The sequence below is a fragment of the Cystoisospora suis genome (assembly GCF_002600585.1).
Source record: "Cystoisospora suis strain Wien I chromosome Unknown contig_1973, whole genome shotgun sequence".
Classification (NCBI taxonomy): Eukaryota; Apicomplexa; class Conoidasida; order Eucoccidiorida; family Sarcocystidae; genus Cystoisospora; species Cystoisospora suis.
Window position 1 is genome coordinate 198 of NW_027154772.1, and position 15,088 is coordinate 15,285.

General features: G+C 41.5%; 3 protein-coding genes across 3 annotated transcripts in view; 1 reads left to right on the top strand and 2 right to left on the bottom strand.

Annotated features, from left to right (window-relative positions):
• Positions 1-9: 9 nt before the first annotated feature.
• CSUI_004284 (uncharacterized protein) lies at positions 10-525 on the bottom strand (the record flags this gene model as incomplete). Its single annotated transcript, XM_068064477.1, has 1 exon — positions 10-525. A coding segment is annotated over one exon (156 nt), but the record flags the coding sequence as incomplete, so codon positions are not given.
• Positions 526-666: 141 nt separating this feature from the next.
• On the top strand, positions 667-8,391 carry CSUI_004285 (uncharacterized protein). Its single transcript, XM_068064478.1, has 6 exons — positions 667-2,716; positions 3,156-3,308; positions 4,176-4,314; positions 4,966-5,122; positions 6,087-6,278; positions 7,183-8,391. The coding sequence occupies exons 1-6, from the start codon at positions 1,814-1,816 to the stop codon at positions 7,745-7,747; spliced, it is 2,109 nt and encodes a 702-aa protein (XP_067923546.1). The 5' UTR covers positions 667-1,813; the 3' UTR covers positions 7,748-8,391.
• Positions 7,672-15,088, bottom strand: part of CSUI_004286 (preli family protein) — an 8,765-nt gene continuing 1,348 nt past the window's right edge. Inside the window, exons 3-5 of the mRNA XM_068064479.1 lie at positions 14,347-14,500; positions 8,682-13,809; positions 7,672-8,420 (exon numbers count right to left, since the gene is read on the bottom strand). Coding sequence (XP_067923547.1) covers positions 11,977-13,809; positions 14,347-14,500 — 1,987 coding nt within the window. The 3' untranslated portion in view covers positions 7,672-8,420; positions 8,682-11,976. The remainder of the gene's footprint in view (positions 8,421-8,681; positions 13,810-14,346; positions 14,501-15,088) is intronic.

The window sequence follows — 15,088 nt, forward strand, 5'->3', positions numbered from 1 at the left end:
GAGGAAGAGAGAAAGAATAAAGTTTAAGAGGAAATAGAAAGAATGTTGAAGACACGGAGAGAAGACGATACCTTAGATAGAGAAGTGAAGGATGGCTTCTTTACAGAAGATAGATAGATTCATATACACAGATCGACAGAGACAAGGAGAGAGAGAGAGATTAGATGCGCGTAGAGAGACAGCAACATGAGAGAAGCTTCACGTTTAAATTCCCTCGTCTTCTTCTTGAGAGAACAGAGGAGAAAGAAGGAAATCCAGACAACTTGATAAGACCTTTCTGTCTGGCTGGCCGTTCGTGCAACACCTAAGGTGTAAGGGGGAGACCTGGCCCAGGAAGAAGAAAGGAGGAGGAATCGTTGGAGTTTCCTCACTTACAGATAATTATGAAAGTAAAAGGACAAGATTTAGACAGCTCACAAAACATAGGAAAGAAAAGGAAAAAAGAAGAGAAAGATATGACTATTCTTAGTGTTCTTTGCCTTCCTCCTACTCGCTTCTTTCTCTTTTCATTTGGCTCAGGTGTATGTACATACACCCGAGAGTGCATGCAAAGAAGAAAAGAAAAATCCAAGAGAGTGCATGCGCAAAGGAAAGGAACTGAAAGAAAGAATTGTACGCGTGACGTCGATCGGACTTTCTCAGGTTGTCCGATATAGTGAGGTTTCTCCTTCTCTTCTTGAAAAGAAGGCAAGATTGATCTGTCTTCCTCTCTTTTAGACACATCTCTGTATTCTCTTCTCTTAGCACTCTCGCTCTCTCTCTCTCTTTTCTTTCTCTGTCTCTCTCACTATTCTTCTTCATTGCAGCAGTTTCTTCATTGTATCGTCTTCTCCCCTTGCTTTTGCCTTTCTCTTTGTCTGTGTGTCTGTCTGCGGGAAGAAGAAGAGGAATTTCTCCCTCCTTTCCAATTTGATCTTTTCGCCGTCTTCCCAATTTTCTCCACCTCCTAGACTTTTCCCAATGGATGGATGATCGATTGAGCTCTTGGGTCGATTCTTTTCTTTCTTTCTTTCTCTCCGTCCCAAGTAGCTAGCTGCCTATTTCATACGTCTCTTTCTTCTTGACCTATCTATCTTCATAAACATACATGTATCTATCAATACCTATATATGTACCGCCTACACATATTATAGATCTACACTGTCGTATCTATGTGTCTTTACACTAAAGACACGACAGACTTTCAAAGCTTTCTAGGCTTTTCTTGTCACTGATACTTCCTATTTCAGCATTTTCCGCTTTCTATCTCTCTATCTTTCTATCTCTCTATCTAATCTATCTTTCTATCTCTCTATCTAATCTATCTTTCTATCTGTCTATCTAATCTATCTTTCTATTTCTCTATCTAATCTATCTTTCTATCTCTCTATCTACGTGTTGTCTCTTCTGCCTCAAGTCTAGATCCGAGATGTGCTTTGGACAAACAAGAAGAAAGCGGGAGGCGACCTGTACATACACCTCAATGGCCCTTTCACTCGAGAAGGCTTTTCCTTTCTCTCTTCTTTTCTTCTCTTTCTTTTACTCATGAATAGAAGAGAAACCCTTATCGGGATGTTTCTTCATGCTTAAGAAATAACTGTTTACACCTTTCAGTTCTTTTGTCTTCATTATTTCTTCCTCCCCCTTTCCGTGTGTTGTCACGAGGTGTATATACACCTGAGCGAGGAAAGCTTGATTTGTCTCCACGAGTCTTCCTAATGTCTCTCCCCACGTTTTTCTCTCTCTGTTTCATTTCTCTCCGTTCCTTTCTTCTTCTGTTTTGATCAACCTTTCTGTCTTTTTCCCTTCTTCATTGTAGAGCTTTTCAGCTACCATGAGGCTACCAACGGCATCATCTTCTTCTCCTTTTTCTCCTTGTTCTGTCTTACTTTCTTCTTCTCGTGCACGAAGTCGTAGAGAAGAATGGTCGGAAGTTTGTCAGTCTCTTCTTTCTATCTTGCCTACGTCAGCTTCCTCTCTATCGCCATTTCCATGCGCTTGTCTATCTAATGGAAACCTCTCTTCGTCTCCCTTTATTCACAGAAGAAGAAGAAATCTTCTCTTCAGGAGACAGAGGCGAAAAGAACCACTTCATGGAGAAGATCGAGGTGTACATACACAGCAGCATTCTCCACACTCTCCGTCATTCTTCACTTCCTCATCGTCTACTTTTTCCTATCAAACAGGAGAGGCCCTCTCAGCAGCATCCTCTACTCCATCTTCCTCATCTCTTTCTTCTGCTTCTTTCTCTCTCTATCCTTGTTGTTGTTCTTCTTCTTCTCGTCTTTTATCTCCACATCCTACCTCGCTTCTTCATTTCTCTTCTCTCCATTCTTCTCCCCTCCAATCTCTCTCTAAGCCGTTCGCCTCCGCAGACTCTCAGGTTTCTTCTTTCTCTTCCTCATGCTCCATATCTTCTTTATCTTCATCCGTATCTTTATCTTCACCTTCTTCTTTTTTGTCGTCTCTTTCATTTCATTTTCAGCAGAAGAGATTCTCTAAGTGGTCGATGCTTGGGGGGTTATTTGGCAAGTCGCTTAATACACCTCGCGATTCCTTAAGGCTAAATTCTCTTTTTGACTTTTCAAGAAACCGAGAAGAGAAAGAAAGAATTGCAGAATTGCAAGGCCACCAAAGAAACAAGAAGATAGGAGGAGAAGGAGGAGGCAAACAGGGAGGGGGAGATGTCTCTCCAAGGAATGGAATCTTCGGAGCTGCAAGTACACTCGAAGAAAGAGTAAGAAAGAAAGAGTGAGAAAGAAAGAGTGAGAAAGAAAGGGTAGAGACGGTAAGGTGTCCACACAGGCAGATGAAGAAGGAATAGAAGAAGAAGAAGATAGACAGAGAGAGAGGGAGATATATCTTTCTATATATCTATATGTATAGAGTTCCGCATCGTCTGTGTATATTATCTATTTCATGTATACGAAGGAGATTTCTTGCTGGGAGTTTCTGAATAGCCGAACCCTCCGTGCAAGAGCAGAAGAAGAAGAAGCCGAGGTGGCTCATTCCCTCTATCTCTTCTCTCTTTCTCTCTGCTTGTCTCTCTCCTGTTTTCTTCTTCTTTTTCATTCTCTTTCTTTCTTTCCTTCTTTCCCTTCTTTCTGTTCTGCTTCTTTTTCTTTTTCGGTATCTTTCTTCTTCTTCTTTTTCTTTCTTGTTCTATTCCTTCGCAGGTGTCGAAGTTCTTGTCGGGTATTACAGATGCGGAGTCTCGGCAGTTGAAGAAGCAGGAGCTCCTCGTTCACAGGTTCTATCGCTTTGTAGTCATTTCTCTTATGCAGAAGGAGGGCATCTTCACTTTCTACGATTTCTATCAATGGAGACAAGTAATTAACCCTCACACCCCATCGTCACAAACACATACAAAGGGATAGACCTATCTTTCATACCTACTTAGTTTCATACATACACATGGCTATATGTTGTCTACACCTGTAGATATATATATATATATATGTGTATAGTATGTATATGTATAATGATACATGCGCGGGTATCATTCATACATAGGAAAGAATATCTAGTCATGTATACATGTACAGATATATGGACGTATAGAGATGTATCTGTATACATCTAGGCGCGCGCCACATAGGTCTATAGAAAGAGAGAGAGACAGAGAGAGAAAGGAAGAGAAAGAGGTGATAGAAAAGATAGAGGGGAGCCCTTGGAGAAGCGAAGATCTCCTCGAATCGAGGAGATCCCTCATCATACCAGCCCCCTTACTCCTATTCCTGTTGTCGATGGTCTTGTCTATTCTTCCTACTCCCGACAGCTCGTATGTATCTAGGAGATTTCAGTCACGATGATTGAAGCAGGTTAGGAAATCCACAGTCTCATGAAGTTCATTCGTTTCTTTCAGATTTCTTTTCTTTCATTTTGCTAAGATCTCTCCCCATCTTCATTCTCTTCTTCTTCTTCTTCGTTGTTCATACTCTTTACATGCATACTCTTCTTCTCATTCATTGGGGCATATGTCTTACATAGATCACTCTAACACCTCCTAGCTCTCTTCTTCTTCTTCAATGAAGACAAGAATTACACTTCTTCTTTCTCTTTTTCGCTTTTTCTTTCTTTCTTCCTTTCTCTTTCTTCTTCTCTTTTTCTTTCTTTCTATCTTTCCTTCTGTTTCTTGCTCTGCTGTGTTTGGGGATGCCGGTGCTCTTCTTGTTTCGGGTGTCTGTACACCTCAGGGGTGTTACGACTACTTGAAGAATGCGGAGGAAGAGCTGCAAGGAATTGTCGCAAAGTCAGCAAAGAAACTCGCCGATCTAGGATGGGAAAGTCTTAGGCCGTCATCTTCTCCTGAATTCAAAAAGATCGAGCTACATCGTAAGATCAGTCTCTCTCTCACACGAAACATACCAAAGGAAATCCATGCAGCACCTACCACATAGATAGATAGATAGATTAAACAGAGATATATAGATAGATAGATCAAAGAGAGATAGATTAAAGATAGATTTGTCTCTGTATGTGTATGTGTCTGTATGGATCTTTGCTATATGTGCCGAGTCTTGTGAGATTTAGTAGTGGGTATTGAGGAGTGTATACAGGGTGACGGTTTAGCATGCAGAGAGAAACCTCAGGAAGAATCTTCTTCTTCGTCTTCGTCTTTGCATTCTTCGTCTGTAAAGATGAATATCTTGGACGACTCGCCGCTTAGTAGATTTCTCTTTCCCCTCTTTCTCTTCTCTTCTTCTGTCTGTGTCTTCGCCTTTCTTCTTCTTTTTTCTTCTTCTTTTCGCAAGCCCAATGCCTGTTTAACCACTTTCCACAAGTCATGAAGTCTGTAACGATCCTGATCTTCTTCTTCTTTCTATCTTTCTTTCTGTTTGTCTTGCTTCTTTCTTCTTTCCTTCATCTTTCTCTTGTATCTTTTTCTCCTTGTCTTTCACACTCTCCTTTTCTTTCCTCTTTTCTTTTCCGATATTTTCTTCTTTCTTCTCTTTTCTTGCCTTTCCCCCCGTTTGTATGTTTTAGTCAGGATTCTCTCGCACTTTACAGCAGAGGAATTGCAGAGAGATACCGCCCAGAAATTTACTTTGCATGCGATCCAAACCATCGCTAAGGCAGCTGGAGCTAAGGTTGAAGATGTGAAAGACGTCCTCTATACACACGCTACCGCTCTCACTGATAGGTATCGAACCTACAAGAGAATTGAAGAAGGAAAGAATGCCTACTATACACAGACAGAGAAGGATAGGAACAACTCTTTCAAACGAACGCTTCGCCATCTAGACTCATCAATCTTCAATCGAGTCATCTCTTATTTATCTTCAATCTATCTCTACATCTATGTATTTATCTTCTAATCGATCTATCTATCTATTTATCTTTATCTATCTTCATGTATCTGTCGGTAATCTGTCTACTGATCTTTACTCTGTCTATATGTCTGTCTTTCTTCTATTCGTGAGTGGTGTATCTTGACTGCATTTCTTTTCTCTGCGTTTTGGGTCTGAGAGAAGAGAGAGAAAGAGAAGAAGAGGATGTGTCGGGATGAGGGTTCTTTCAATTCCTTCTCTTCTTTCTCAGACATCTGACTGACTCTTTCCCCTACCACTACTACTAGTAGTAGTACCACCGATAAGAAGAAGATCTCCTTCTTTCTTCTATCTATTTGTCACAGTCTTCTTCATGTAGACATAAGATCTAGGGAGGAGGGGAACAGCAGGAGATACGAGTCTTTCTCTGGATCGATTAGAAGCTTTCTGTTTCTTCTTCTTCAGTTGATCGTTTTTATAGCGAAATAAGAAGACCCGTGTAGATCTATCTATGTCTCTTCGATCTGTCTATCTATCTACCTCAAATCCGTCTATCTCTCTCTCTATTCCATCTATCTCTTTATCTATATCTCCCTCTCTCCAATCTGTCTATCTATCTCTATATCAATCTATTGTTCCTACATATCCCCTCCACCTCTCGGGTGCATGCACCTACCTCATTATGTACCTGCCCCACACCTACACACATCTACAGATCCATACAGGTAGCTCATACATACATATAGATCCACACTCCTACATATACATATATAGATGTCTGTAGAGAGAGACAAGAAAGATGAAGGTAATTCTCTTTCGTTTCTTTTTCTTGTGTAGAACGTGGTATATGAGACTAATGGAGATGGGCCGGCCTATACCTAGTACGTTTGAAGATTACATGCTCCAAGCAGAGACCGATCGGCCGTACATCATTCGTCTGCCTTACGGCGAGACTTTTTACACTTACGAACTCGAAGCCTCCAGAGAAAAGGCCAAGCACAGAAGACGTGAAAAAGAAAGAAATGGAGAGTAAGTTCAGGAAAAGAACGAAAGAAAGAAAGAAGGAGTTGCTTGTGATGTATGTGAGTTTGTCAACTAGGTGTATTTCCTAGGAGTACTAGGAGTGTGACTCTTGCCAGTGTCACTATTCTTATGACTACTCCTACTACTAGAGGTACTGGTAGGAGTTCGGGTACGCCTAGTTAGGGTAGCTGCGATAGTTGAAAATGGAGAAGGAGATCTTCTTCTTGTTGTTGTTATGCACCCCTCCAAGCGCCACTACACCTACGACTACTCCTATTCCTACTCTTCTCACTCGTGCATTTGCTTCTTCTTTTCCACTTTTCTTTCATGAAGAGAGTCGCATGTATGATGTGTGTATCTGTGCATGCGTTGGATCCATACATGACTGAAGACATAGAAAGATGTGCTTCTCCTTCTTTTTCTTTATCCCTCGAGACGAAGGTCCTCTCATATGCAGAAGCGAAAAAGCAGAGGGGGTCTGTCTATCTATCTATCTGTAGTCTATCTATCTATTTACCTATCTGTATGTCTACCTATCTTCTATTGTATTTATTATCTATTTGCTTGGAGTCCTTCCTCCTTAACTCGATTTCCTTCTCCTTTCTATCTGTCAGGTGATGTGCCAGGAACTTCTCATGTGTAGGGTGCATGCACAGATATGATAGATGTATACCCACTTGTGAAAGATTTACTAGATACAAAGACACCTCCTTCCTCTCTATCCTTCTTTCATTCTTCCTGAGAGAGCCACCACACACATATCTACCTACACATATAGAGAGAGATATATACCTAATCATTTTTCTCTCTCTCTCTCTCTAAGTGTGTTTTCATCGTTCTCTTTCTTCTTCATTCTCTTTCTCTCTTTTTCTCTTCTTTTTTCTTTCTCAACTTCTTTTGCTTTCTCCAGAATCCGTCGCTATGGAGTGCGTATCGATCGTCTATGTCAGTCGTATACACCTAATCTCCGCATCTCCTACGATCGTTGGCAGCGGGTACCCCAGTCCCGTGTAGATCCATACTCGAACTTTCTTTATCGCCTCTCTCATCTTCCTCCTAAGTCGCGTGTGGCTGAAGAGCAGGCCTTAGTGAGAGAGAAAGAGAGAGATCGTATAGAGAGAGATAGCTCTTTCTATCCAGACGAATGCCTTTCAGCTGTAAGGATTCGCATGACGAATCTTCCTAGAAATGCCTTCTCAAGAAAACACGGAGGGATGGTGAGAAAGAGCGGGGAGATCCATCATCTCCCACCTCCTTCTTCCGCCTCTTGCGCTTCCGAGAGAATAGAGGAGATAAGAGACCTCTATGGAGATGCCGTAGAAAGGATGATTGAAAGAAGAAGGCTACAGAGCTTGAAAAGAATGAAAGAAAGACAAGAAGAAGTAGAAAGAAGAAAAAGTCACACACGAGACAACGGAAGGAGAAGAGAGAAAGACGAAGATGAAGAAGATTCTCCGTGGCACTGGTCGAAATAAGAAAGAAAAAGAGTGAGAGAGAAAGAAAGAGGGTTAGTCTTCTGTTGTTTCTTTCTCTTTCGATCTTTCCTTTTCTGTCTCTTTCTGTCATGCCCTCCCCTCCCCTGCCGAGAGAGAGATGGCCGACTGAAAAGACCTTTTTCTTAAGCAGAATTCTCGTCATTCTCATCGAGAAGCATCACAGAAAGACAACCCACACGATGAACCAACACTACTGTCTGTCTCTCTCTCTCTTTCTCTCTCTTTCAAATCTACCTATTTATCTTCTTCTGTCTCCTGTGCGTGTTAGGGTCTTTCCTGTCTCATTCTTTCTGTCTGCTTTTTTCATGAGGTCGATAAGATTCTTCTTCTTTTTCTTCTTTGTCGTTGCTGCTGGTCCTCCTCTCAACAAGGATGATCGAACGATCGAATCTTCTTTTCCGTACACATCTCTACTAGGGATTTAGCGGTTGAGACTTCACTCTCTCCTTCTTCTTTGTTAAAATTCTTATTCTTATTATGATTAGTGAGAAAAGAAAGAGAGAGATGGAGTGTCTCGAGTGATCGGGCTGATATGAAGGATGAGTGATAGGGGGAGGCAGTTGAGATCCACCACCGCCATCACGCCTCATGAGGTTCGTCTTCTCCTTCCTCTTTCTCATCTTTCTTATCGTCTTCTTTTTCCTTCTTCGCACTGCGAGAAAAAAGCAAAGAGATTGAGAGATTAGAGATAGATAGATAGATAAAGATATATAGATAGATAGATAGATGCAGATAGATATAGATAGATAAAGATAGACACGTGTCCTATCTTTGTTAACAGCATTCACTATCTATCTGTCTATCTCTCGATCTGTACACATATATGTTGTAGCAGATAGGTAATAGGTAGATGATAGATCGGTCAACGTAGGTTCATTATTCCTTTCTTTCTTATCTCTTTCGTTCTTCTTACTTCTTTCTTTCTTCGTTTTCTTCAGTAGAAAAAAGATCCTGCGGCTGTCTTAGAGAGAGAGAGAGAGAAGAGGAATGCCAAGGAGAAATAAGAAAAAGAGAAAGGGGAGTCTATGTATCACTCCTTCATTTGAAACATACTCTCTTCTTCAGTTCTCTCAGCTCCATATACAGTCCGCTTCTTCTTCTTCTTTATGAGATGTTTTGGTCTCCTGTCTTCTTGATATCTTTCTTTGTGTGCTATGAGAGCTCATCCAACTTTCAATCGAATGTATGAAAAAGACCTCCTCTTAGGTTGGGATGTGTCTGTCGCCTTAGACTAATAAAGAAGAAAGCGAGACGATGAAGATAATGAAAGAACGCGGCAGGGGCGTTGCCGATTCTATTCCTTTTCTTTTTCTTCTGCTCTATGAAGATCTCTAGGGGAGAAAAGCATTCACTCCTCCTTCTCTTACTATGGTAATGAAGATCAACAACAACGACGAGGTGATGGTGAAGGTAGGAATCGAACCCACGCATGTCTCAAGTCGATTGGAGGAGTAAAAGAGAAATAAAGGCGTGAAGGAAGGAATGAATGAGCGATCAAGAAGTTTTAACAAAGCTGACAATGAAATAAAGAAAGAACACGAAGAGACGGAGGGCATACGCAGATAGATAGATAGATAGCTTGAGAAAGAAATACAGAGATAGATTAGAGACAGATAGAGAGATTAAAGATACATGGAGTAAAGGTCTAGCTACATGTGCAACTATCAATATCAGATACACCTCAGATTCGATAATACTGAGAACTCTATCTCTCTGTCTACGTACGATCTCTCCCTCTCTGTCTCATGTGTCTGTAGACTACTTCTTTATGGATTCATGACCTACACCGTCTAAGATACGATGTATACATCTCTCTCTCTCTGTGTATGTATGTATATCTCGCTACGATAGACCTAGGTGAAAAGAGACCAAAAGAATTCCCTTACGACAAAGATGAAGATGGTGACGACAAGTCTTTCTTTTTCGTGCATTCCTCTCGATCACTTCGCTATGCATCTAACGATTCCAGAGAAAGAAGAGAGAAAGAAAAAGAGAGAGAGAGAGGGAGAAGGAAAGAAAGAGAGAAAAAGTTAAAGAGAGAGAGAGAGACTTATTGTATGCCTCTTTGTAGGGCTTGACAAGAGTGTGTACGCCAGGCCTCCGTTCTCAGGCATGAGAAGAAGAAGAAGACGTTCGACAGTCGCGATCTTCTTCTGTCTTTCTCTTCTTCTTATTATAGGGAGAGAAAGAAAAGAGAAAGAGAGATAAAGAGATAGACGATAGGAACGAAGAGAAAAGAGGAAGAGAAAGAACAAGAGGTTCGAAGCTCTTCACCTCGTCTTTCTCTCTCTCTCTTTCTCTCTTGTTGTCGATTGTCTATCGCCATTCATCCACCTCCGCTCCTCTTCTTCAGTCTCTTCATCTCCCATGCACTCCCTCTCTCTCTTCCTCTCTTTTTCAGTCTTTTCTTCTTCATCCTTTTCAAAGGAGATCAAAAGAAAGTCCACAAAACCGACCGTTTTTCTCCTCCACATAGATGCAGAGATTGCAGGTAGATTGAAGATACATAAAGATAGATGAAAGATAGATAAAGAGAGAAAGAGATAGATTGAAGATAGATCGAAGGTCGAGCTGTTGCTTTAGGAGGTGGTATGTCTGTATGTGTATGTGTGTATATGATTCCTCTGTCTTTTCGAATGACTAGACAAAAGTTCTTCTTTAGACAATTCTTTAGTGACCTAACATTAAACAAGAAGAAGAAGACCTCTCTCTATACACTCCACACACCTGTATATACACACTACATACACATATACACACACACACATACGTATATATATGTATATATATACCTTAACGTCTCCTCGTTCTTTCTCTCTTTCTCACGTTCGCTCTTTCTTTTGGAGTTTCGATCCTTCTACTGCTTCTCCCTTTTCTCTGTCCCCAACTAACTCACAGTCCTACACTGACGAAGACACCGAGAAAGAAGAAGAAGAAGTGAGTCATTCTTGTTTCTCAAATACTCTTAGAGAGGCAGAGAGAAACGGAAAGAAGAAGAAGAAGAGAGGCTCTCTTCCATACACATCGAAAAGAGGAGGAGGAGAAGGAGCATGAGAGAGAGGAAGAAGTGAAGAGGACAGGAAAAGAATGGACAGAACATGAAGAAGAAGAGTCGATCTTTCTCGAATCCATTTCTTCTTCTACACAAACATACCTACATCGATGTAGACATATATACATGTAGAGATATATAGATATGCAGCAGACATATATAGGTATGTATGGAGATGTAGAAGAAAACCTGTGTACTGGTACTCTTCTTCCTAGGTAGGTCACTGCCTGACAGCCTCGTCTATAAGCCGAATCAAATCATTTTTTATCTCTTTTCTTCGTCATCGTCTTCTGTCTCTTTCTTTCTCTTCTTCGCCCATTTCCAAGACAAGCGTGCAGAGAAGAAAAATGAAAGAAGGCAAGAAAAGTGAAGAGGGAGAAAAAGAAAGAGACAGAGAAAGATTCTTTCCCTAACATGTCAGATGAATGGTCTTCTTCTCCTCCTGCATGTGTTGTAGCCCCATATCATGCGGTTGGCCAGCAAGAGAAAAGAGAAGAAGAAAAGACAATCGAAAGGGACAATCGACGATAAGGCGCGCATGCACGTCAGGGGTTTGAGCGAGATGAATGACTTCTCCTTAAGTTTCGTTTCTTCTCTTCTCCTTCTCTCTCCCTCTCTTTCTCTCACGAAAACATCTTCCCAATTTTCTTTTGTTCTATCATCTTCTACATGAACGAATCCATTCATATCTATCTATCATTGGTCTATCTCTAATCTATCTTTACTCTACCTGTCTCCGATCTATCTGTCTCTCTATCTACTTATACATCCGTACCTCTCTCAGAATCGGTCGAATTAGAGGCAGCTCTTCCATCGATAGATAGTTAGGGAAGGACAGACAGAGAGACAGAAAGACGCATCTTCTTCTTCTTTCTCTCTCGACTTAAGCCTCCAGCTCCTCTCTTCTCTTTCCCTCTTTCTATCTGAGACTCTATCTCCTTCTTTCTCTCTTCTTCTCTCTATCTATCTCTCTGTCTCTTTCTTTCTTTTCTAAAAGCGAAGAGAATCTTCTCTTGACGAGAAGCTTCTTATCGGCCTTTCTCTAGCAGAGCCTCATTACTCCTCCCTCCCTCATAAAGAGAGAGAGAGAGAAAAAGAAAGAAAGATAAAGAAAAAGAGAGAGAGAAAGAAAGAAAGAGATAGAATGCTTTCCCTGTTACTTGTCGTTCCATAGAGATGAAAAGAGAAAGGAGTGCGTCTGCCCCTTGTCTCTCTTATCTCCTTCTTCTTCTTTTGTCGAAACACTTCTTCTCTTCATCTCTTTCTTCGTAAGCGAGCTGTCTCTTCTCTCTCTTCTTGCATTTCCACTAAGAAATCGATACCTTTCTGCTTCTCCTTTCTCTTGGAGATCTTTCTTCATAGGGTCGCTCTTGTCAAGAGAACGCCGATACTGATAAGAAGGAGAAGGAAGGTACTCCTGGAGATCTTCTCCCACGCCTTCCTCTCTCTCTTTGACCTTTTCTCCTCGAGATTTCTTTCTTCTTTCTTCTTCTCTCTCGATCCAGACTTCGGTAGGGAGAGGCGGTGTCCCTCTCGATGCTGGCTGAAGACAGAGACAATCGACGTCCGCATCGATGATCGAAACCTGCGAAGAAGAAGAAGAAATTGCACTCAGAGGGTCGATATCATGCGAAAGTAGATCAGGAGTCTCTCCATCTTTACTCTTCTTCTTCGTAGAGATGAGTGGATTTCTATCGACGATGGAGAAAGCTTTCGCGTCATCAGGATCAGCGTGAGAATGACCATGAGAAGAAGAAGGAGAACACGGGAGATCTCCTTCACTCTCCACCTCAGGAGAAGAAAGAGCAGAAGAAGAAGAAGAGAGATCAGGAGAAAGAGACGTATCATATCTCGATGTAGAGACAGCTTCACTTTCGCTAGGTGGCGTAGAAGAAGAAGAAGAGGAAGAGGAAGAAGAAGAGGAAGAGGAAGAAGAAGAGGAAGAGGAAGAAGAGAACACCCAAGGAAAGAAACGTGATATGAAGGTAGGAGCTTTAGTATCACGAGTGGATGAAGAAGAAGAAGGAGAAGGAGAAGGAGAAAAAGACGTTTCTGTGGAGGTGCGAGGGCGGTAGTTGTCTGACTGTAGTGGTGAGTGAGAATGAAGAGGAAAGAAAGACGGAAGGCTGAGAGAGTCTTTATGATGCGAAGAATGAGAAGGCGGAGAGGAGGTGACAAAGAAAGGAGGAGAAGGACGGGAGAAAAGAAAAGATTTGACAGACGTAGACATGACACATGCAGCAAAGAGAGAGGGCTCTAAAAGAAGAGATCGTGACGAGCAACGATCTAAAGAAGGCGAAGAAGAGGAAGAAGATAGAAAGGGCTTTCCAGTCGTACCAGAGAGATTGACGGTGTCTCTTCTATCGAGATCATGAACGAGCTCTTCTTCTTCTTCATTGTCTCTCTGTCTTGTTGGAGAGCTTTCACGTTCATTATTCCCTAAGGAAAGAAGCTCCCTCTCCTTCGTCTTCTCTCCTTCTTCTTTCTTTTCTTCTTCAACACTTCTCTTCTCTTCTTCGCTGTCCCTTCGATTCTTGAGCCACCCCCTTCTCGTTAACCAAAAGACTCCTCCTAGACTTTCTCTCTCTTCGTCTCTCTTTCTCTCCTTCTCACAGCTCTTCTGCCTGTCCTCTTCCGCCCCTCCCCCACGAGAAGGGTGTGGTGTACATACACCCGAAGAAAGGTCGCTATCTTTCCCATGAGTCTGCTCGAGACATTCATTCTCTCCTTCTGCCTTTTCTTTCCTCCTTTCGTCTACTCCAATCTTTTCTCCTCCTGAAGAAGAAGAGAGATGGAGAGAGGGCTCGACTTTCTTCTTCTTTATGAATTCGCGGTAATGCTGTGTGGCTTGGCTAGCTACATTCTCTAGCGAGTGTAGGCACACATCACAGTGTCTTCTCCACCATCCTTGCTCTTCCAGGGAAGACACCCTCGACTTAACTGCAGAAACACCTAAACGAGATTTCTCCTCAGCTGAACGCACTGCCGCCTGCGAAAGGGAAGAAGAAAGAAAGATAGAAAGAAAGAGTGACAAAGAAAAAGATGGATAAAGATCAATGCATAGATATTGAGACAAGACATAAATACATGGATTAAAGATAGATCGATAGATACATTAAGAATAGATTGAAGATGGATTAGAGATAGATTAGAGATAAATAGATAGATAGATAGATAGATTGAAGATGGTAGATAGCGCGTATCTCCTCTATATATCAATGGAGTCGAGATAGAGGACTTGAAGTATTATCTATCTATCTATCTCTCTTTCTTGAAATAGATCTTGTATTCCTTCCGTGTAAATAAAGAAGTGAAGAAGACGACGACAGCGGCTCAAATCATAGCGACAAGGGCTCTAGAGACATCTTCTATCATTCTGTCTATCTATCTATCTATCCTTATCTCCCTATCTTTCTCTGTATCCTTCTCTACATGAGAGCTGAGACGCCGACTTGAGAAGAAGACGAAGAAGAAAAAGAAGAAGAAAGAGGAGGAGAAGAAGAGAGAGAAGAGACGGTAGACTAACCCCTTCAAGGGCTCTGTTGATAGGAGTGCCTAGGCCAAAGACTTTGTAGGTGGCTGTCTGTGTGTAGAGAGTCTTGGACGGATCATCAGGATGTACGGTGTATGTACACTCCTCATCTACTCGAAAGAATGAAGAGAATGTATGGTTATGAGATCTACAGACCACAGACAGACAGAAAAAGAAAGAATTAAAGAGAAAGAAAGAAAGAAAGAAGAAGAGTGGATGAAAGACGTAGATGATGAGGGGCATGTAGAGATGTAGATTGTCCTCTATGACAACTCGATAAATTCTCCATTCTCCGTTCCCTTCTCCTCTCTGAAGAATGCAAAGTTTGCTTCTTCTTTCTCCCTCTTTCTTCTTCCCCTTTTCCAGGATCGAAAGAAAGAGTGAGAAAGTAAGAAAGAAAGAAAGAAAATATGTTCTCCGGAAAAGAGAGGAGAGAGAGGGAAGGACGTCCAGTCATCCGTCTAAATCTTCTCTCTCTCTCCCGTCTCTTGATCTCCATGCATATCGAGAAGAGACAAACGGATATAGACATAGGCATATACATATGCATACATATACACACATATACATCACTGTATGTGTACACTCTCATACATGTATCTGTCTACTCTTATCATTTATACATATATGTAGAGGTATAGACGTAGGGCCCTCTATGATATAGACTGATAACTATCGATCCTTAATCTATCGATCCTTAATCTATCTTTAGTCTATCTCTCTATCTTTGATCTAT

Coding starts and splice junctions, on each gene's coding strand:
- CSUI_004285 (XM_068064478.1), top strand. CDS start 1,814: ATGAGGCTACCAACGGCATCATCTTCTTCTCCTTTTTCTCCTTGTTCT. Junction 2,717..3,155: donor CAAGTACACTCGAAGAAAGA/GTAAGAAAGAAA, acceptor ATTCCTTCGCAG/GTGTCGAAGTTCTTGTCGGG. Junction 6,279..7,182: donor GAAAAAGAAAGAAATGGAGA/GTAAGTTCAGGA, acceptor TGCTTTCTCCAG/AATCCGTCGCTATGGAGTGC.